Source organism: Perissodus microlepis, chromosome 16, assembly GCF_051167445.1.
Source record: "Perissodus microlepis isolate ML-2025 ecotype Zambia chromosome 16, ASM5116744v1, whole genome shotgun sequence".
NCBI classification, from domain to species: Eukaryota; Metazoa; Chordata; class Actinopteri; order Cichliformes; family Cichlidae; genus Perissodus; species Perissodus microlepis.
This window is the reverse complement of record NC_140476.1, coordinates 13,130,870-13,155,007: the sequence shown is the minus strand read 5'-3', so window position 1 is coordinate 13,155,007 and position 24,138 is coordinate 13,130,870. Positions and strand designations below refer to the sequence as shown.

The window sequence follows — 24,138 nt, the reverse complement described above, 5'->3', positions numbered from 1 at the left end:
TCCTGGAACAGAACGTCTTCAAAGATAATGCATTCCCTGCACCAATCACGCAGGTTCTGCTCTGCAGTCTGCAGGCTTCGATCTGTATTGCATTTAAGCATTCCTATAAGCATCATTATGGTGTGAAGCTGCCACCATCATGCTTTACTTTACATTTACTGGGATTTGCCAGACATAGTGTTTGGAGTTTTGTCCAGATAGTTCAGACTTTAACTCATCACATTAAATTACTTTTTTCCTCTCATGTTCTCAGAGTCTTTTAAATGCAGTTTGACAAACTCCCAGCAGCCCACAGTCTCTTCTACGGAACCAATTTGGTTGGAAAAATTGCCTTTTTTAGTAAATGAAAATTACACTTGTAAGAGGTTAAGCGTGCAAAAAGTGAGGGGATCTAAATTTTATCTTGAAGTGACTGCAGGCTGTGGAGTGAGCAAGCAATGCATTCCTTAGTAACATATAATGAGATCTTCTTTTTTTTTCAGCAATGACTGGGTACAAATTAAAATTACGTACAGTATATTCTGGTAGGGCTCCTTTACTTTGACATTTTTGGTGTTGGCAGGCATGATGATGAAGGACTTCAGTTTCATCTCCAAGCATTGGGTGGACAGACTAGATGTGATTGCTTGGTGCAGGGACTAGGGGGCTTGAGGGGAATTGTTAGGTTAAATCTAGAGAAACACACTTCGTGGTAACTCTGTGTTATTGACAGGATGGGTGTCTTTTTTTTTGTATGACCTGGTTTTGTCTAGTGTATTACTGCAGCTTTCAATTCAGCTCAGAGACATTTGTCAGTAAATACCTCAAAACTCTTGGCTGCCAGCTTCTCGAACTAAAATATTTATTTATTCTTAGAACCAGGGGCCTGAGAGCGGTAAATATTATTTTCTGTGTGCCGATAGCACACAAATAGCATCGCCGATAGCATCCTTTATTTCCTCACTTGTTAAATACAGAAAATTGGACATTTGAGGTAAAGAGGCCATGTTTCACTTTACAAAACTGAAAAAAACAAAAACCAAGCCTATAACTGGTGATAAAAAAAAAAGCTAAGGGATGAGAGCTAATTGTTTATGCAGCGTGTAAACCATTTACTTAATAGTGTGGGTCATTCTCCATAAGCCAAAAGCATAGTGCCTTTAACCCTCATTCTCTTTGCTCCTCTTTTTTTCTCTTGACTCCCTTCATTCATTCTCTTCCCCCAAGGAGCCTTTATATTACATTATGTCTTCATTCCTTACTTGTTTCCAGTCAGACAGACAGTGATTCATTTATTATGGTCCAATACATTCCAATAACAGTGATAAGTATTGTAATGAAGTGAGCTGGGACTGGGCCTAATGCTTTTTACAGTCATATTACAGCTACAGGGAATCGGTGCAGCATGTGAGAGCTGCTAAGCTCTCACAGGCCAACACTGCCTGCAGAGACAAGGGTTATAAGGTGGTGAAGACTGGATCATCTGTTGAAAAACATCAGAGGGAATTTTGCTGGTGAATGTAAAGCATCAAATCCCATCCACTCAGATGTCTGCGGATGTTCACTTGTCGACTGTCAAGCCAGCAGGTATGAACAGTCATTCAGGATTAGAGCAACAATCCATTATTCAGGCAGCTGATGTGAATTCTTCAAAACTTTTCAGTGGTGACCTTATTTGCACATCTGCTGCTGCACTTCAGTACTGCTGCCCCCTGTGGTGAGTAAAAAAAAAAAAAAAAAAACAACCTTTCGGTTCTGCTGGAAAAGTTTATTGAGAGACCTAGAAACTCAAGCAGTTTTTCTGTCCAGGTTAAATAAGATGATTTTTTTCTCTCTCAAAAATATCGCTTTAATGACCTAAAGGAATGCAAAGAGCCTCTGCCAGGCCTACTCGCTTGTCACTAACTTACTGTGACAAATGGGGGTGGGGTTACTTAAAGGGGACAACAGCTGAGGAACATCAGTCTATTTTTGCTGTCCCTTCATTTAAGTCTCACAGAAGGAGGTGTAATCTCCACGTGGTGCCTGAAAATTAGAGAAATATTCAGTGGAACTTGAAAATATGGAAGCACATGTTACCAACAGAGGATCTCCCAATTAAGCAAGCTGCAGTTCAGCTTCTGCTTCAGTGTCCTTGAAAAAGTTGTGACACATCAGATGGATTAGAATAAGATGTAGATCCTAACCCTAATGTGTACATCAGAGACAGCCTAAGGGCACAGGAGCCAATGAAGAGACAGAGGTCATGTCTTCTGTGTAATTTGTGGTATCATGGGTGCATTTAATGGTTCGGTGAGGGTAATATGGTATTCTATGTGCTCAGACTTTTTTCATTGCCCAATATATTTGATTAATATTACATTAAATTTAGTTAAATACAGAAGTTTATTATTTTTTTCACCAGAATAATCTTCTGGCAGAGTGGAGAAGCCAGCTTAATGAAAATAGGTCAAAGTCATATTTACTATAATATAGTAATAAGGAGGCTCAGATGGATACCTCATAGTTTGTCTCTTTAGACTCTATCCTATTAATGAGCTTATTTTTGATGTCAGATCAAAATGACAAATGACAATATTTTTTGTTCACAAATTTCCACATTTCAGCTTAAATTTAAAAACTGTTCAGACAGTAAGATTATATGAAATAAATAAAAGCCAGAAGCCCTCTCGAAATTAAAATTATATAGAAAAATGCCCTAAGTTAAACTTCTTAAAGAAGTTATAAGAGCCTTTATCCGACATAAGAGTTTGAAAATGAGTTTTGGCGTTATTTTCTGACAGCTACATGCATTTGAGAGGAGCAGCAGCCCGAACGCGGTAACTTGTTACCTCTGGGTTTCCAGAGAAAGCCCCTCCTTGGATGGACCCTTCTCCCCGAGCGTCACTCGGTGCACTGCAGTCCAGTCCCCCTTTCCAAATACACATCCACTGTCCCATACACAAACACACGCTCTCACACATTCACACAGCGCCAGACGCTTATGCAAATAGTCCGCTTGCCGCTCCTGCCGCTCTACTTTTGTAGAGACGCATGAAGAACTCTGGATGTTGTTAACGTACTTTAAAAAAAAAAAGTTTTGTGGAGTTGAAAAAAAGTGTCATCACTTTTCAGGATTTTCTTGGCTCTCTTCTAAGGTGATAACTTTCTTGGGAATTCACTCCAAGTATCGGACCTGATGGGCGGATAAACTGCATAAATTTGCTTTTAAATTTCCGAACCGTGCAGCTGGATTAAAGTCAGCGTTTGATGGTTAGAATGAATAATTCCATTAAATGATTAACTCCCCCGGACCGAAGGATTTCAAGGTATGTTGTGAAACGCGGTAAAATAATCTATTTATCTCCAATGCTTCTTGCTCATCAGCATGATTTACTTAAATTTTAACTATAGGTCGAAAAGCTTTCTCATGTTTGGCTCTATAGTTGGTCTGTTGAATTTAAATGTTTGGCGTTTTTATGTTAATTTTGCGATTGGGTGAGAGTAACAGAGCGAGCGAGGGAGAGGGCGGGAGTATTTCTAGCCTCCTAATGCGCCCTTTGACTTAAACCTTCATTCATATATCGCATCAGCCACACCGCTAACTACTTAAGCACACGCATGCGCGTCTGTATGTCTTATACTTAAATATCTCACCTTTAAGACAGGTGTGGTGTTCCAGCATGGCTCTGTGGCTTGAGTATAAGTAAAAGTGTGAGGAGTAGCACTGTGGTCTCTACTTAAAAAAACAGGAAAGAGGTTATTTTGACAGAAGTTGTTGGAGAAATTTTGGTGCTCTTTGCTTCTCTCCATTATTCCTGACTTCCTTTTCCTCTTTTGCAGTGATAGTGTATTGTCTCCTCTAGTAAATGAAAATGAATCGGGGAGTGAATGTGCTTGTGGCTTTACTGGCTCTCCTGATGCTGGCACTTGTTGTGCCCACGAGCAAGTCCTGCCCCAGGACCTGTAATTGCTACCAGGCCAATGAAGTCCACTGCACCTTCCGCTCGCTGCTCGCTATACCTCCCGGTCTGCCTGCACACACAAGACGCATAAACTTAGGGTATGGAAACACACATACATCCAAAACAACAAAGTATACTGCTCACACATATGTAACATATCAGAGATAACGAGCTAAAGCTTTTTTGGGTGTTTTTTTTTCTTCTTTTTTTTTAAATCAGTCAACACAGGGATTTTTTTTAAAAAGTATACAGATGGTGTTTTGTTCTCTGGCAGGTTTAACAGCATCAGGAACCTCCATGACAGGTCTTTGGCTGGGTTAAGGAGGGTGGAGCTTCTGATGCTTCACAGCAATGACCTCCATCATCTTCCAGATGCAGCGTTCAGAGACATGAAATCGCTACAGGTAAACAGGAAGAGGAGAAAGACAATACTTCTGACCTTTCTCACTGGGGTTAGTGAATCTAATTAAACAGAGAGTGGGCAGTTTTATATATAAAATGCCAAATTACAACAAACAGTCGCCTCAAGACCCCAATGGGTAGGAGAGACAACATTTTGTGACAGTGGAGATAACAAGTTACGATACAGTAGACCAGTAACATCTGAAATACTTGTAATTAACACTCTTAATAACACTCTAACTATGAGAGATGAACATTAAAACTGCTTGTCAAAGAAGGTTTCTGTTACTGATAACGCCAGTAATGTATGATTATCAAGATAAATAGTATTTGTCAAAAAGGTTTGGTGTAATTTAGAAACGACGCTACACTGATAAATGTGCCCAAATCCTGCAGTCATACTATTAATACTAAACTGATTCATTAGCTAAAGCTCTGATCTGCAAAACTAATCTAGAATTAATCAATCAAAGCGAACAGTCATCATTTCGTAGATTCAAAATGTCAGCATTTTTTTCCCAATTTCTTTATAAGTGATGCATAATTTAGCAATCATCATTCGTTTCACTGCTTGGTGACAGGAAACACACTGGACATTTCAGAAGCAACCTGAGGGCAGAGTTAGCAGCCCTTGGGGAAATGATATTACTCAACTAGCAATTGTTCCCTTCATCTCCCAGGCAGATGCTGATATATTTGCCATTCTGTGGTAATAGGATCCATATTTTCATGTGCTGACGTCTTCACATGCTTGATCCGTCAGCAGCTGGAACTATTCCAGCTCAGTAGCCTCCCCAGAGGGCAGATTTAACGTAAGCCTCACAGAAACAAAATTCCACAACCTGATTTTCATGGTGTGCCTTCTTAAATTTCTGGTGGGATCTTCACACATGGCTGGAATAGCAATAGATTTCTTACAGTTTCCTTTTGGGGAAAGTGCTAAATTTTACATTTGGATAATGAGAGGATATCCTTTTAGTTTGACCCGATGCACAGCATGAATATTTCATCTGGATATGCTGTCAGCAGTAGTTTTGTAAATGTTTTAACTATTTTCTTGAAATCTTTGCTTGTATTTTTAAAAAATTACTCAGGATCAGTTGTTTCTACTTGGATTTTTACACATCTCTTTATTCTCATGTTATAGACTCATGTTGCCAGCATGTGGTGTCCAGTAACCGACTTTTCTTTTCCTTTTAAATCAGCCTTAGATGTCTGTCCTAATCCTCCATTCCTTCTGCTCATTTCATTTCCTTTATTCCCACAGATACTAAAGCTAAGCTATAACAAGCTGAGAGAGATCTCGTCATCACTGACCTTCTCTGGCCTGACCTCACTGCTCCGCCTGTATTTGGATCACAACCTCCTCCAGCACATCCACCCCCGGGCCCTGCTCCAGCTGCCTAGCCTCCGGCTGCTTCGTCTACAAGGAAACAGGCTGCATCAGCTGCACCCTCACACTCTATGCACATTGTCCCTACTGAATACATATTACTTTTCCACACTCAGGTGAGCTTGTACACTTCAAACATTCAATGTAATAATCAGTGCGAGGGAAATCTGGTTTTAAAAGTATAACCAGATTTAGTTCTGCTGGTAGTCCTGAGAGTGAGGGCAACACAGTAATTGTTAACTTAAATTCAGTCCAAGCAGCCATCTGCTTTGATTCAGACTCTGCTTTCCCTCTGTTTTCATATCAGTTTTTTCTTCTTCCCTTTCTTTAGACACCTGGACCTCTCCAACAACAGTCTAACCACCCTGCCCAAAGACGCTTTAGCAACAGCACCTCTGTTGGAAACTCTTATGCTGCAGGCTAATCCGTGGAGCTGTGACTGCAGGATGAACTGGTTTCTTTCTTGGACTCTGGCTCACCCAGGTGACTGCCATTCCTGAAAAAATCATTTGTTTACGCTTATTGTTTTGTCTCTCTAACGTGTTCAGGAGAAGAAATAGATAAGGTGAGAAGGAACATTGGGAACGGACTGAGAAACAGAAGATTGTTTTGTTGATATTTCCACTTTATAAGCCGAGACCGAGAGCTGCATGCCAAAACCATTCATTTTAATGCATCTGGTTTTGTTATCTGAGAACCTTTGACCACTACCGCCCTCCACCTGCTTTTTGTCACAAATTATTCATTGTTTCTCCTCATTATCTTCCAGTGTGTTTTGTGGCTGTTATTGAGATGTGAGAGAAAGCTGGGCTGTGAAATGTGTCTCATTGATATGCCAGACTTAACTTGCCATGACTAATCCATGATGACAGCACTGATGTGTGTCCGCTGAAATATAGGCTAATGATTCCTGTGTAGTAATGAAGTGATGCATATTTCTGATTTATGTGTAAATTAAGTAACCATACCTAATTAGTAAGAGATATAAAGTGTAATGAATGCTTAAAATATGCTGCCATGACTAATAAATGACTATAATATGCAGTTATATGTTGAAAGAGCTAAAACGTGCTATTGTGTATTTGCATAGCTGCTATGACATTAGATATGGTAAGGCTGTCTTTTGTGATATCATTTTCTCTGTTTCCCTCTTTCAATTAGGCTTGATGAAATGTCCTGGTGGCCCACAGTGTCCATTATGTACATCCCCCAATTCACTTCAAGGGCAGGGCTTGCTTGAACAGACTTCTTTAACGTGCAATTCACCAGTGATCCCGTCCCCAGGAAAAGAGGCACCTTTAGGGACAGAACCCAGTGAAATTAAATCAAGTGAGACCTTCAGAGAGCCCTTAGGCAGTGCCTCACTGGGTTTGTCTGACCAGCAAGGGTACAGTGTTGATCTGAGTTGCAACATCACTCAATCATCCGACTCCCAAGATATTGCTCCTCCTCCAGATCTCTCCGTGTCCTCATCTTCTCCTCTTCCTCTCGCTCTCTCGCTCTCTCTGGAGTGCCCCGTGGAGAGACAGAGCTATGAGAAACTTTGGAGGATTCTGGCTTACTACAGCGAGACTGCAGTTCGCCTCGAGAGGGAGATCATGCTGAGTAAATCCCCAGCGTTGGCCTACCGCTATAGGCAGGCAGCAGAGACAGATGGATATTATCACACTGGAGTCAAAGCTTCTCTTAAAGCCAGGCCTCAGTGGTTAATGCAGCCAGCTATTAGCATTCAGCTAAACAGAGCGCAGTCTAATGGACATAAGGTTCAGCTTATATACTCAACAAGAGTTTCTGCTCATCTTGACCCTACCTCTCAACTCTCATCATCCTCTGCTGCTTCTCACCCTTGGGTGCTGATTTCAACTAATCATACTACCACAGCACTGGCAGCAGTAGCAGGCAGTAAAGTACAGCTACCCTGCCCAATTCTCACTTCTGGCAACCCCAAAGCACAGTGGATTCTCCCAGATGGATCTGAACTCCTCTCCCCCTCTAGCACCCTAGATGGCAGGCTCCGGGCTTCAGGCTTTGTTTTACTGCTACAAAATGTACAACTGTCAGATGCTGGGATTTACTACTGCGTTGCCAGGGCTGGAAGGGACGTAGATGTTCTTCCTCTGCATCTGGCAGTGGAGGAGTCCTCTGTTCCGCATTTAGGAGAGCAAGTGGGGCCTCCTGTCACAGGGACAGTTGGAGAACCTGTCAGTTTGCCTTGCAGGATGTCTGGTTCACCAGAGCCTTATTTAAGCTGGATTTTGCCAAATGGAAATGTGGTACGCCGAGGAACTGCTGTGCCAGGTGGACTCACCATAGAAACAAATGGGAGTCTCTATCTGCCTAACCCCTCCCTGAGGGATGGTGGTCATTACCGCTGCACTGCAGTCAACCACTATGGTAGAGATGCTCTGTCAGTGCAGCTGATATTAAATTCACAGCATATCCCTGCGCTTAGGACTTCGTTTCCCAGAGGACCACAGTCTGCTGCTGGCCGGTCAACCAGGATAAGAGCTCCTTTATTACGTGACATGAATGAAGGATCAGGGGATGGAGAGGAAGTGGAAGAGGCGACTGTTGGAAATAGAAAACGCCCAGTGTCGTTTCAGGGACCCCCAAACAGACGCTATCCGATTGGAAACCCACGAAGACGTGGGCCTGTAAGAGAAGGCTCCCGGAGACGAGGTGGTGCAGCTTTTTCATCCACAGACCAGAGAATAAACCTCTTTGAGAACAAACGTAGACTTAGCACAAGCAAAAAGAAGATAGATCCGCAGAAATGGGCTGACCTTTTGGCTAAGATACGTCAAAGGACTGCTCTCGCTAATCGTGGCCAACTTATCACAACAGAAAAGCCCACAGCTGCACCGGTCCAAGAAGCTGAAGACAGAGTCACAATAGAACACGAGGAAGATGATGATACAGATAGAGGTAGAGGTCAGGGAGCAGGACTGGAAGCAGAAACTGAAGGGTCGTCTGTTGATGATATAGTTCTTCAGGAGGAAGAGTTACAGCCCATTCAACCTGTTAACACAGGAAGCCAGACAAAAACAGAGATAAAAACAGAGACTGAAACAGACTCTGAGACAGAAGAAGGTACAGAGAGGTCAACAGAAAAACAGATAGAGAATGAGACAGACACACTCAGGCAGGCAGAGATACCGGGTTCACAAACACAGACAGCAGCAAACCCAGTGACACGGAAAGAACCGGTCACATCTTATCCAGTGTCAGGAACAAATGAAATTGTCCCAGAACCAGTTGAAGGAGATGAGCGAGAAGTGAACCCCAATCCATCAAGAACGAGACCACAGAATCCCCGACAGCGGTTCTTCCCTAATTTGGTGCCAAACTCCCGCCCCCAAAGACCTTGGAACTCACACAGGAAGATTGGACAGCGGAGACGAATCATCAACAGGCCCAGGGTGCAACTTGTGACCCCAAACCAACGTCCCCTGGAACCCACAAACCCAATAACCCCTGCTGTGACACCTGACACCACTACAAATCAAATCAATATGTTGTCGCTGGTCTCAGCAGCCACATCTGCGGGAATTTTGTCGACACAGAGAGACCATATTAAGACTGCTCCAAACAATGTTGCTCTGAGTCTTTTTGACTCTGCTTCATCATCTTCCTCCCCCTCACAGACTCCCTCCCCCTCGTATACAAACAGATACACACCTACAGCTATAATGACTCACTCAGGCAAGAGACCAGACAGGGAAGAGATACCAGACAGTGAAGAGTCCACTCTTTTCAGCACACCAGCACCCACTCATTCTAATTTTGTCATTTCAGAAACACATGTGCCAGGCACACATACCTTAGCACACAGTATACACAAACACACAGAAACACAAACAGCCTTAGGCAAGCATATTGACACACCCCCAAACAAACACAGTAAAAAGCTGGGGAAGGATTTTGTGAGCATACTATATGAGTCTTCCTCTCCAGCAACTCACTCCTCCCTTGTTTCCTCAGTTTCCAGTGCAGCTACTGCAAAAACCATAACAAATCCTACAACTGCCCCTAAAAAGGTTTATTCTAATGCAAATGCCAGCAGCTCTAAAAGTACATCTTCTGCTATGACTAATGAGTACAAGCTTCCCACAACAACTGCAATTAATCCTAAGACTACAAGTTCCACCATATTTGCTAGGACTATTATTCCAACATCTAGCACTACCAGACATACTGCAAGTGCTTCTACCTCTGCTACACCTATTCTTACACCTACTACTCCCGCTACTATTCCTGTAGTTGAACTCTTTACCACTACAATAAACCCTAATAATAATGCTTTTATTTCAACTACTACTGATACTAGCACTAGTAGTTCTTCAAACTCATTTATTGTTACGTCCCGATTTCTTAACCCTCCATCTACTGCTACTGCTTCTACTACATCTGAAACTACTAAAACTACTACTACTACCACTACTCCAACATTTACAGTTTCAGCCAAAATTCCCTCAACTTCTAGGGCAGCTACGCCTAGCACACTTTCCAGTACCGCTGCAATAATGACATCAGCAAATACCAAAACATCATCCCGGGAGAGGCCAAGCATCGACCTAGCTGACCCCAGAGAGAGGCTTGCCTCTGGTGCTCCAAACCAGAGTCGGCCCCCCACTGACTGGAAAAACGCCGGCGCTAATTCAATTCCAGATTCACACAGCAGCAGGACTAACTGGTCCCCTTCATTCCCTGTGGCTCCTGGGGTGAGTCCAAATGAATTCAAATAACATTTCTATTTTATAGGTAGTGCTACCCAAAATGGGTTTTAAGGCAAGCACACACACACACACACACACACACACACACACACACACACACACACACACACGCACACACACACACACACGCACACACACTACAAAGAGAATAACAGCCAAACTAGGACCACCATTTGTTCTTTTCTAGTGTTAAGTCAATTGCAAATTAATGTTTCCCCATTTTTACTTGCTTTTAGTCATTTAGTAATTTATGCAGTGGGTAATTTCTTTAAGTGCACTTTTAAATGTAATTTGCAGTTTATATACACACAACTCACATTAACATTTCTTTACCAAGTGAGTGCCTCTGATGCTCCAAACCAGAGTTGGCTGACCCAGAAAAAAACAACACACACACACACACACACACACACACACACACACACACACACACACACACACACACACACACACACACACACACACACACTACACCCAACTCTGCAAGCCCTTGGGGCAAAATCTAGATCTCCAAACAGTCTAATCTCTATCCACATGACCTGCAATTAAAATTAAAGGATGTTTATGACAATTCTCCAGTTTCACGGATTCTCCAGAGCTCTGTCAGAGATCTAAAGAAAAAAAACAAAATTAAAAACACGTGTTCCACAATCAATAGCATTATGTGTTGTTATGCATTATGTGAGTCTAATCCCATGGGATTTAAAGTAATCAATTGTTAATTAATTTACAGGCCTTGTTGGCAAGCCTCAGTAGATTAAACAGGTCTGTCTGAGATCACTGTGAAGCTATATTATATATCTTTTTCCACAATATCCTTAAATTTTTTCACAAATGTGTTTTAATTTGCCTGCTTGCTGTAGGTTGTTGGAAGTCCTCCAGTCACTGGCTATTTAGTTAAGAAAATGAAACTCAAAGGCCAACATAATTCAGGCCAACATAATGAAACATTTTAAACTTGTAAGGTTTAAAATGTTTCATTAGTGAATCCCAGATATCTTTAAAGGTTTGAATATTTTAAAGGAGTCAAATTCATTATCCAGTGATTTAATGTGCTCTTGTAGGCTCCAGTCGTGAGATCCAGACCAAGGATTGCAGACCCGCACGTCAGGACAGTGTCATTCCCAGCAGAGAGCACTGCCAGGCTGACTTGTGAAGCTAAAGGAGAACCAAAACCCACCATCACGTGGATTAAAGTCGCCACAGGTGTGCACACTGCAGCATGCATTAAACAAAACACCCTGAGCTATGTCAGTGTGTAATCCAGTTTACCGCCACTTTAAATCTGTTGCATAAACTCAAATCATGGAACAGGCTTCATGTTTATTCTTTTAATTTTGCTGGAAAACGCAGCAGTGCTTATTTCGCATTCACCAGTTTATTGCATATGTGCATGTCTGTATGGTATGGTCTAAAATCTATTGACTTTGCATTTAAAGCAGAGTAATTAAAGGTTTACACTCTGAGGTCACTAATGCTAAAGGAAATAAGCCTCAGCTTTAATATGTGCTATGAATGAATACAAACACATTTTACTGTGATGAAAAAAACCCCATTAACAACCAGCATATACACTGGCATGGACACAATAGGCTTTTCTCTTGCTTGCCATGTGGGAAAGACATCGCAAGCAAGTAATGGAACATTTTGTGCACTGCATCGCTGACTTTACTTCATGCTGTGCCATTTGGTGTGCGCCCGTTCCTCCTTTCCTCTCTGTCTCTTTCTCACCCTCTTAACGTTTTTCCTCACTCTCTTTGCTCGTTGCTGCTCTTTGTCTGTGTCTGTCTGTCTTACTCTCTTGCTGTCTGTCTTTCACTCAGGAGCGGTGATGTCAGTCCACTCCAGAGCTCAGCGTTTTGAGGTCCTGTCAAATGGCACCCTGGTTATCCAGAATATTCAGCTGCAAGACAGGGGCACATACATCTGCAGTGCACAAAGCATGCTGGGTCGTGATAGGTGAGGTTACTGATATATGTTATGCATACAGTATGGTTGTGTAATGACAACAGGGCACAGTATTTTAATATTAATGACATCAGCCTACTGTAATGTGCAATTAAATTACTCAGCATAATGTATATTGGGGTGCAGTTATGCTTGTTGAGTCTGTTGTTATAACAGCAAACAATGACATATGCAGTAATGCAAACCTGTATATATAAAGTATGATTTGGTGTCTCTTATGTGATTTCTGATAGAGTCATGCATTGTGTGTATGCTTTTGCATATTTCATAAATTGAGGGTTTTTGCCCGTCTTCTTCATGGCAGGTTGCTAACGACCCTGGAAGTTTGGACTCGCCCCCCTCGTATGCAGCTGGCTAGTTACAGAGAAGCCACCATTCATCAGGGCGGAGAAGTGCACTTGGAGTGCCAAGCGGATGGTGTTCCCGCCCCTCTGCTCTCGTGGGTTCTGCCAGATCGTTCTGTCATGACATCCGCTGGCCCCTCCACCAGTCGAATCAGTGTGGACACGAATGGAACTCTTCATATCTCAGTAACTTTACCCAGTGACCGAGGAGTGTATCGCTGCGTGGCCTCCAACTCAGCTGGTGCTGCCAGCACCTCTGTGCGTGTACATGTGTCCTCATTACCTCCGGTGATACAGCAACCCAGAGAGGAACACCTGCTCTTGTCTCCGGGGAGGCCAGTTTATGCTCACTGCTCAGCCCGAGGTGCCCCTCCACCAACTCTCCGCTGGCGAATCCCAGATGGGACCCTTGTTCGCCCATCCCAGTTTCTCCACGGCAACCTCTTTGTCTTGACCAATGGGACACTGCATATTCGAAAAGTCGGGCCAAAGGATTCTGGGAGCTATGAGTGCACAGCAAGTAATGCTGTGGGGACCGATAAGAGAACAGTGAAGTTAAAAATTGAAGGGGGAGCAGAAGGAGAAAGAGGACAGGGAGAAGTAAGTCATAAAGGAGTAAAAGCTGTTGCTACTGAAAGGCCACCTTCTTCATCACTCATTAATGACACAGGTCTGAGTATCTCTAACCAGCCCTCAAACCCATTTAGCTCCTCTAAATCTCCCTCGGAAAAATCCAAGACGTCGCTCACCTCAAGCTCTTCTCACTCCTCATCTAACCCTTACCGGTCCTCGAACTCATCACCTAAATTTAATAAAACAGTCACTGCCTCCCACACACACTTTACCAGTGTCAAAAAAACAAATTCTTCTTCTCTTTCCCCACCCTCCACGGGGTCAATAAATAAGAATAAAGTCTCACCCAGTATAACCAACACAAGAGTTGCTTCCCCTACAGACAGGAGAGCCTCTACTGTTTTGAATCCCTTGCTCCTCTCCCCTTTTAGCAAAGCCCGTATTATTTCTACATCACCATCTAGTTCTACTGTCCCACAAGGGGGGATTTTACAGCTTCACTGCTCCGTAACTGGCAACCCAACCCCTATCATTATCTGGAGGACCCCCAGCAGGAAGCTAGTGGACCAGCACTTCAGGTACTGGGAATGCCCACATTTGTATCACTACATATGTTGTTGATTTTAATAGCACTTCATCTAATTTAATTATCTACGTTTGAATGAAAGTTTTGACCGGCGTTTGAAGGTGCATCCTAACGGTACCTTGTCAGTCCAAGCTGTAACGGAGAAGGATGCTGGAGACTACCTGTGCATTGCACGGAACAAGGTCGCAGATGATTATCGCCTCCTGCGTGTTACTGTAGCTGCGAAACCCGCCACGATTGAACCAAAACAACTGCTCACTCAGATGGTGTCAGTCGGGAAACCACTGAAGGTGAGCAGAAAAACAGAAATGTCAATTAAATTGCAATTCTCAGACGCTTCTGATGCAAAGTTTGTTTGATAAATGCACACAAGCGATTAATATTTTATTTCCAGTCTGTGTTTCTCACTCAATTTTATTTGAATCTGGGTTGTTATTAAGTTATAGTGTTTGCACTGCATATTTCCAGTGAAATAATTAAATTCATTAATTCATTTTATGCTGTATTGTTTAAAATATCTGGCAAGAAATGTCTAAATCTGAACTGTCCCTCTCTTATATAAGTTTACTGTTGAGTTTTAGTGCTTAGAGTTATTTCGTGCCAGGGTTGGTATATTTGAGTCCTAAAGTTCAGGTTTTAAGCTGGGATCTAAAAATGTTTTATATTATTTGGGTCAAAAAAGAAAGAAAAACCTGCCGACTCGTAAATGTGCAGCTATGAATCATCAGCAGTGTTTTTCAGCAGAAAATAAAGCACACATCAATATTTAAAGGCTTGGTGAAAAATAATGTCAAGAAAAAAAAACAAAGCAAGTGTGGGATTTTTAAAAATAATCATTTTAATTTAAAGATTTATGAGCTGTGTTTTAGTGTGAGTGTGAAATTTGTAGTGGCTTAGATGTGTTTTAGAGTGCAGCATGTAGTTGTTATTTATCATTTATAATGTTTCTTACGACTTCAGCTTTCATCCCAAACAAAAAGTCAACAACCTTTTAAATCATGCATCACTGGAACACTGATCCTCTGCAGGTGGACTGCCAGGCATCAGGGCTGCCTGACCCAGCTGTCCACTGGACCTTACCAGATGGAACCATGGTGAACAGCGTGTTGCATGGGGAAGACAGAGGAGGCCGAGAACAACGACTAACAGTGTTCAGCAATGGGACGTTACTGGTTCCAGCAGTAAGCGCTGGAGAAGGAGGAGAGTATACGTGTTATGCTGAGAATCAAGGCGGCCACGACACCATGAAGGTAAGACAAGTAATTTCTTCATCATTATAATTAAATGTCTTTGTCATGAGCTGCATGAGTTATGAGTGCTTTCAAACTGAAGCTTTTACACAACTAAAAACACTAAACAATTCAATCATCTGTTCACCCCTTCAAGGTCAAAGTAAAGGTTATGATGACATCTGTTCCAACTTTTACTGATGACAGAAGCTACCATGTCATGAAAGTACGCCAGGGAGCAACGGCCCGAATTCCATGCCGAGCCACAGGAAACCCTACCCCTACAGTGACGTGGTTCAACCCTGCAAACCGTGTTATCCCACGAAGTTTAGGATCTGGTTATTATTCTGAACGAGTAGTGGTGGTTTCAAATGGCACTCTGGAGGTGCGCGTAGCTCAAAAGATCGACACGGGAAACTATACGTGCCAAGCAAGCAACTCAGCTGGGGAGAGGAGCAGGGTGGTCAGGCTTGAGGTGGAGACGCCTACCTATGGATTGCATGGCCGAGTGGAAGGAGGAGGTTGGAGCAATAACAGTGGAACTGACACCAGATCAGGGGACAACATGAACAATGGGGGGATAATCCGCTATGGATTGTCTGGAATCACAGACAAGCTGCATAACAACAGCAGCAGCAATGACAACGATAATGAGAGGATAAGAAACATTGTACCAAGCAGTGGTGTTAATTTGGCAATCAGTAGCTCTAATCCTGTCCTTAAGAATGATAGTCAAAATGGATTTAACGGGCTTGTGAGTGGAATTACAACAAAACTAAGCAGTAGCGTAATCAGCGTGGGGGTGAACCGTGCAAGGAATGTAAGCACTAAAGCAGATAATACTGGAATTAATATGAATAGACTTAGCATTATACACAACAGCAACAGTGTAGGTAACAGTCGCAGCACAGTTAGAGAAGGTAGTGCTGAGAGAAATCCTGCACGGAATATCAATGAAGTCATTGCAGGAAAGGCTAGTAATGACGCTAATACGAGCGGAGAAAATGGCAGGTTAAGTGGTAATTCGAGAAATGCTGGAGGCTTTAGTAGCACTGTGTCTAATAAAGCAGTTGGGACAAGCACACACAGAGGGGATGATTTTAATAGGAGCAGTAATCTAGGAAGGACCGACAGCAGAAATGGTGGTGAGTTAAGTAGTAATACTGATGCTAAAAACTCCCCCAACACAGTACTGGGTGTAGCAACGGCGGTGAAGCAGCAAGCAGTTAAAGGTCAAACTATTTTTTTGCCATGCCCTTCCCAAAATTCCCGTCAGTCGCGTCTGTTCTGGCTTCTGCCTGGGAATGGCATGTTGCCATCTCCCTACTATGGCAGTCGTCTTACTGTGCACCGAAATGGTACCTTAGAGCTGCGGGGTGTTCGAGGGAGTGATGGTGGTGTCTTGGTTTGTGTAGTGAGAAGTGAGAAAGGAGAGACAACAATGCGGGTGGAGCTGGAGGTGTCAGACCGGCAGGAGGAGGTCAGATCTCCACACAGGGAAGAAAGGGTTGGTTTAACAAAGGTGCCACTCTCAAGAGGGTTAGTGGAATCAGAGCAGTCCTTAAGCTCAAAGCCAGCGTCACCTGTGCTTTACCCGAGAAGCTCAGTTACTGAAAAGCCTCGGCAAAGTGCAGTGAGATTGCCTGCACCACCTCACCCAGTTGGCCCCCCATCCTCAACTGGCACTGCCTCAGTGCCCACTGTGATCACCCAAACAGCCTCTCTTGTGAGCATCATTAATGGAGAGACCCTTCACCTGCCTTGCCCTGCTTCTCAAACACCTGGCTTTACCCGCGGCTCATTCACATGGACCATGCCCAGTGGCAAGGTGCTGTCCCAGGGTGAGAGTGGTGATTCAGGCCGTTACTTAGTCCAAGAGGATGGAGCATTAACAGTGCAGCAGGCCTCTGTGTTCGACCGTGGCACCTACACCTGCAGATCCACGAGTTATGACTCTTCCTCAGTTTCAGTGATCACAGTTCCTGTTATTGTCATCGCCTACCCTCCGCGCATCACAACAGGCCCCTCCCCTGTGACCTACACCCGCCCCGGTGTCGCTGTGGAACTGCCCTGCCTGACCATAGCAACACCCCGGGCGACAGTTACCTGGGAAACACCAGACCTGATGCAGCTGAAGGTCATGGCTCAGCCTCGCATTTATGGGAACCGCTATCTTAGCCCTCAGGGTTCTTTAGTGATACAAAAACCGACAAGCATGGATACAGGATTTTACAAATGCACCGCCAAAAACGTGATAGGGGTGGACACCAAGGCAACCTACCTGCATGTTATATAACCGGATGAGATAACAATACACGCATACACAATGTCATGTAATAGAAGCACAGAGACTTCACTTCTTTGTACTGGTGTATAACCTGTTTGAGTGCTTACACTCTGTGTCCCTGATGCCCAAAGAAACTGCAAACCCCTGTGTGGGAGATACTGATAACTCTCAGAAAGGACACATTGCTGATATACAGTTTATGTCTCATTTATGTATTTGAGGTTTTGAATCAGGGGTTGAAAAACAGGTACAATGTTTCATGCAGGTGGTCTACACATTTGGTGTCTCACTGGTGTAAATCCTGTTTTTAATTAGTGCTCATTTCATCATTGTGGCAAAAATGCTGGATTTTTTCCTGCAGAAATGGTCTTGTTTCCCCACCGTGTGCTAAAATGTAAGAAAGGGGGAATAAGAGCAAAATGAATCGTTCACCAATACAATAACATCTTTTCTTTGAGTGTTTATTTGTAAAATGTAAAAACATTTTCAACCCTCGTGTGAAAGATCAAAATGCGCTATATCCATTTAACACCGGCTCATTATTTAGCTTTATTACTTTACATTTTTGCTCTAACACTGAACAACAATGTACTACACAATGTAGTATAGCAATTTCACACTATGCACTGTGGCCCACTCTTTAAACCAGCTGACTCTCTAGTCCAAAAACTGTGCAACGTCCATTTTGCTCCAGTTTGCATTGATAATAACACAGATTAGTTCACTGCTAGTGAGTCGCCCTCCTATGAGTGGTTGGGCTGAAACCATTGGAGCATTTCCAGTAGCGAGAATACAGCTGATGTAAGCCGTCTTTATCTCTGTGCTACATGTGATAAACAGCAACTTTTTTGCAATTTATATGTTAAACCGCTTATCTGCTGATAACGTTCTGCCAGCGACGCCACACAGCATCGCATAACATGTCAGTTTTTCCTTCACAACTGTTTCCATTCACATAGGTACAAATGTAATGTCATATAATATGATTGTGTTTCATCTGTTGTATATTTTAAAAAATGTTCTTCTTGGGTTTAAAAATGTCATTTTAAAATGTTGTATTTTCATGTGCTAACTAGGTTGGATTTGTTGTGGTGGTCTATATGTAACAAACCAGGAAAAAGAATCGTATTTGGCACCATTATTTGCACTGAACTGCTTTCGTTAAAGCGTTCACAGGCATGTTGATGGAGGGCTTCAGTGTTATGATCTACTCGAAAAAGAAGATTCTTCAGGACTTTGTACTCACCTTCTGATTCCATTACATTTTCACAGCACTAATGGAGCCGAACATACGGTACAAAACATTTATGTTTCAACAAAAGCCAGTTTTTGAAGAGTAATGTTCAGGATTATTGTGATATTAACTACTGTATAGATGTCTGTCGGTACAAGCACCTGTCTTACGCCTGTGCACAAAGCCAGGAGGTCATAGTTATATGTAGTCACTTAATCATTTTTTAAAAATATTGTCCTTAAATTATTTGCCTTGTACAAACTCTGTTGTTAGACGGTCTTAAAGGGAGAATTATTATTAAATATGAATATGTTTGAAGTCTCACTTTCCAGTGATGAATGCTTCCTAGACTTTTAACACCTTCATTTTATAAATAAAAATGGGAAAAAATGAAATGTCAGTGGTTGAGTTTTGTTCTGAAAAGCAGCATGGTGCAGACAAAGAGTGAGTGCTAGTTTTTGGAGTTAGAAGGAAAAAAGAAAACACCTCGTGGGAGGGTGGGAGCGCAGAAGGAAACTTTTCCTTGAGTGTATGATGAGAACAGAAACTCCTTATCCGTGGCTCAGCTGTCAGACGAGGAAATGGGGTCTTAACAGTAGATGAGACACGTGTTGATGACATCATATTCGCCTCTCTGGGAAATGCAATAAAACTCCCAACAGCCTGCAGAGCAGCTCCACACGCCACCCTGCATGAGCTCACACCTGGTGTTTACACTGGGAGTCCAGTAAATAGGCGATGAATACTTTTGATTAATCCTGACCTTATGTACTGTATATACGAGCAGTGTGACGGTGCACTATATTGGCCATTAGTATAAAAAAAAATATTGGCAGGCAGCTAGAATAAGGGAAAGCGAAGGAGTGCGAGCAAAATACCTCTGAACTGCTGCCAATGCCAAAACTGACGAAAATGCTGCACCAAGTAATTACTGCATGTTTTTTTTCTCTGGGTTGTCAACACAGCGTTCACACCATACTTACAGTATTTAGACTATTTTCACCTTTTTCAGCTGTGCACCACTTCTGCGTTTCTGTTTTGCATCGTTCTGTGAGGCAAAGGTTTATATCAACGCCACTCTCAAACCACAGTTTGAAAAAGTTTTTTTTTTTTTGCTTGCATGTTGCCATTTTTAATTTATATAATTTAGCAAGTGTAAAGTCACAGCACAGGACATGTAACACAGTCCAGCACCATCCCTAGCCCTTGAGGCTAAGGCAACCCCATTTGGTTACTTTAGCACTCCTACATAGTCCACCAGTTGGCCCAGGGCAAATTTTTTTATATATCTTATTTTTCATGACACAGGATTGTTAAGCCGTGGTTACGAGTTAAATCAGGTCCAGCTTTATCTGAAAAGAGTTTTTAGCCTTTAAAAAGTTCCAAATGTTTTTTTCCTCTCTTTTTCTTTTCTTTTTCTTTTCTTTTAGCCGTGGCCTTAATGCTCTGTGATTAGACCATTTAGTCCAAATGAATGCAATCAGCCCAAACTTGTCGATACTATTAGTCAGACCTGAGAAAATCAGAGCTGCTGAATAATTGAAGAGAAATGTTTCAAACAATGCGAAGCTGAAGCATATTGATGTGAAGTAGTCCACTGATCAAAGGCGCCACTGATTAGAATCATTGCAACGCACCACCCAATAACTTGGGGAGTTTGGTTTGAGTTCTGTGTCTAGAGAAAAATAAAGGGAAAAGGACCAACAATAGAATTTTGTTTTGAGCTCCAGTACTGAAGAAGCCAGTTGTTTTCTGTGAAACATGTTTTGAATTATCTTCTTTATGACGCTGGAGAATTTCCATCCACTGTGGCACTTTTACTTAATGGTTCCATGTTTGTGGTCCCTTTTAGCAAATAATTTACTGCCAATCTCTTTTTGTGCAATTGCAAACATACAAGCATATAACTAACTAATTAAGCATCACCAAGGCATTCTATTTTGGATCTATTTTAGTTGCACTTTATTCTCTGAAATGACAAGATTACAGTGTGGGTACAAAGCTCTCGACTGGATTGAAATGCACGCAATCCTGACGAGAAGAACTGTAATGTTGTCATTTAACAGCATGCCTGCAGTAGCATCATTACTACAACTGTCTGTGCCTGTTCCTCAGATGCGAGGCTGATCTGATCAACTGCAACTGCAATTTATGATGACAATTTCTTGTCTTTTATTTATGCTAATAGCATCATAGGGATAATATCACAGCCCCATCAATGTTAATGAAACAATCATCAACTACTAACTAAAACACACTTTATAGGCATCAATATTGAACCCCTCACACTCCCACTGCTATACTACCTGGGAAATTCAAACGTACACAGAACACTTTGTAATGCAGAACCACTCATTGCTGCTACATCTGCTCACATTTTACATATTCACGTGGATGGTGTCATCACAAATTCGTCATGCCAGCTGAGTCTGGCATACTGACAAGACGCATGTCACGGTCCACCCAGCTTTCATGTTTGAATCACAGTGAAAAGACAGACAACAGCTAGTCATCTGTTTCTGTGTTCCTATTTCTCATTGTGTGTGTGTGTGTGTGTGTGTGTGTGTGTGTGTGTGTGCGTGTGCATGTGCATGTGTGTGATTAATGGAAAACACTCTCACAAAGAAAAACTTTTCCTTTTAATGAGTAAAGGCTCCTTCTCTGAAGGGTTTTTCTCACCGTGATGGGGAGTCAATTATCTGAACCACATGCGGAAGATATTTCAGAATCTACTCTGCTACACAACTTGTAATCAGTAACGAAACGGCTGCATTACTCCACTTCACTGCTGCACTTTATACCGCGAATGTATTACACCACCCACTGAGAGGCCTCAGACAGCTTCATTACTTTCCTGTCTTTAATGTTGCTTTAGAACAACAATACACATTGGAGTGAAAAACACATTTTGTTTCGACGCCTCATTAGGCTGCCCATCACGAATGTGTTTTTCCATTTTTTCCCCTTAATTTTGCCGCTCTAAAGGAAATAATAATGATATGAATGTATGAAAATGTTCTGAAGTCTTTCGTTTCACAGCAATAATGATTATATAACTGGAAATAATTGGAAAATTATTCCTGCATGGAAGAGCACTTGGGAAAAGCGTCGCTTTGCACATGACAACTTCACCCTGTGGCTTTGGATGAGTGAATGCTTTTTTTTTTTTTTTTACATTAATTCAGCTTGATGAGAGCTAGATGAGCTCTTTGTAATGCTATGTTAAAAGGGCAGCTCATCTAATCATATATGACTCTATCTACACTTATTATCTGTTATTTCATGTGTAAATTGGAGTGCCTATAATCTGTCATTCATATATAGTAGGTTTTCCATTGGGTATGACTCATATCCGCCTGCATTTAATAAGCCAGCAGGATGACTATTTTACTAAGGATCCACCTGTGCAGTAATGAGCTGATGGAAAAGAGAGATTAAGCTGAAGTGTGTGGGAGGAGGTGTACTGTAGCAATTATCTGGAACTTGACTTTGATTTTGTAACTCGTGCTTCAGTCAGCTGTTGTCTGATAGATTTCATAGACGTGACTTAATAGGAACACAGATGGTGACTTAGAATATGAGGGTTACGACCAGAAATTTTGAGCGTATAGAGCTTATAAACGTATGAGATTACAAAATACCGAGATTGAGAGATTGCAAAATATTATTATTTCACCAGCTGTTTAAATAATGATATTGTCTCATAAAAAGTACCTATACACTCAAAACATACGTCCAGTCACACATACTTCACACAGTGAAGTATCACTTCGTACAGGAGGCTCTGTTTACAATAGCGCTTGGGCCCATTAGCAACTCATGCTAGTGTTAACAAACACTCTGTCCGCATACACAGTTTTCTTGGCCGTATGTTTCTGTTGAGTCAAAAAGACATTCTCAGAAAGAGTGACCAGCCCAAAAGCTGTGAAAAATAATGGCAAGTGACTTCACTGCATACCTGACCCATTTTAGCAGTTTTGTTTAATTCCTCTGTGACTTTAGCACTGAGGAAAAATTATTCTTAATAAAGCAGAAAATGATGATTCAAATAAAGTCCTTGAGTGTTTTGACCTACTGGCAATATTACATCTAAAAAACTTCATTCCCTTTCTAACAGCACTGATGCGACTTCAGAAGAAGCAGCACACCAACATGACTGTGATTCTTCTGAAAGCAGCTGAGAAATAATTCATCCAGCCAAGCCCATCAAAGAGCTTAGCAAGGTCCAAGGCCATGTGTTCTCAGTGTTGCTCAATTGAAACACATTTAATTCATGCAGAGTTATGCTGCCTTTTAAACACTTCATCTGAAAACACTGACCCTACATCTGCACTGCATCATCCCACATACCCCATGCAACCAAAAAATGTTATAGTCATTCTCTTTTGGCTTATTAAGCCCTCCCTTTTCCTCCAAAATACCTACGTTTAAGAATCGACTTTATAACTTTTATCCGTCACTTTATTGAGCTAAAATGTCATAGCATTTAATATTTTGTAGTTATTTCTTAAATTTCTATGCTTTAATATCCTAAAGATAATGGACATATGGCAAATGGACAAAACCATCAGGCCACATACTAATTACACCTACAGGAGCTGCTCAGCCATAGAAACCCATGCCTTGAAGCTACCGACACACAGTTTTTGCACTGATGTTAATGTCAGGGGGGTTTGGACCTCAGCAGTTATTGAATCAGCAGCGCACTGGGGATTTTTTATGCACTATGTATTTCAACACTCAGGAATCCTTTTCTGTAACTTTATGTCATTTGCCATTTTTGTGGCTGAATTGCTGTGATTCCTAAATGCTATATTGCTTTGGCAATAATACCACTTACAGCTCCATTTACAACCTGTTGCAATGGTGGCATCCTATTATAATAACATGCTTGAATTCAGTGAGCTCTTAAGAATCACCCATTCTCTCACAAATGTTTATAAAGGCCGACTGAATGGCTAGATGTTTGATTTTCTACACCTGAGGCGATGAAACTGAAAACATCTGAATTCAAATATTAAGCCCATGAGCCGCCCCATTTGTTGTATTGCAGTGGAGTTTCAATATGTGTTAAATAAAGACTAAATGCTATTACATGTTTCAGGACTTTGCCCCTGGTATGTTATCGCAACACCTCCTGAAACTGGGTCATTACATCTGTATTGCATATGAGTGTCAATTTCATTGCTGTTGATGCTTAAATTATATCTTACCTTTGAAAGTAAGTGTCTCAAATATGTAAATCATACTTTAGGGAGAAATCAGACAAGCCCAAAAGAAAAATAATCCATTCAGAATGAAACTGAGGTGCTGGACTGTAACACAGAGTTCAGGACGGTTCATGTCAGCATTCATTTGAATTCAACTGAGAGCCAGTGACCTCAGCATCATATTTTTACACCATGGAGACAAACAGTTACAGTATCCATCATGCACTAATGCTGAAGCCGGACTTTGGGTGTA

At 41.9% G+C, this 24,138-nt stretch overlaps 1 protein-coding gene across 1 annotated transcript; it reads left to right on the top strand.

The window, feature by feature from the left end:
* Positions 1–2,883: 2,883 nt before the first annotated feature.
* Positions 2,884–19,064, top strand: LOC146370503 (matrix-remodeling-associated protein 5-like). The gene is made up of 12 exons (XM_084908449.1): positions 2,884–3,287; positions 3,802–4,021; positions 4,198–4,327; positions 5,593–5,834; positions 6,050–6,201; positions 6,880–10,439; positions 11,519–11,660; positions 12,278–12,413; positions 12,727–13,917; positions 14,008–14,215; positions 14,954–15,175; positions 15,312–19,064. The coding sequence occupies exons 2-12, from the start codon at positions 3,828–3,830 to the stop codon at positions 17,448–17,450; spliced, it is 8,316 nt and encodes a 2,771-aa protein (XP_084764575.1). The 5' UTR covers positions 2,884–3,287; positions 3,802–3,827; the 3' UTR covers positions 17,451–19,064.
* The last annotated feature ends 5,074 nt before the right edge of the window (positions 19,065–24,138 follow it).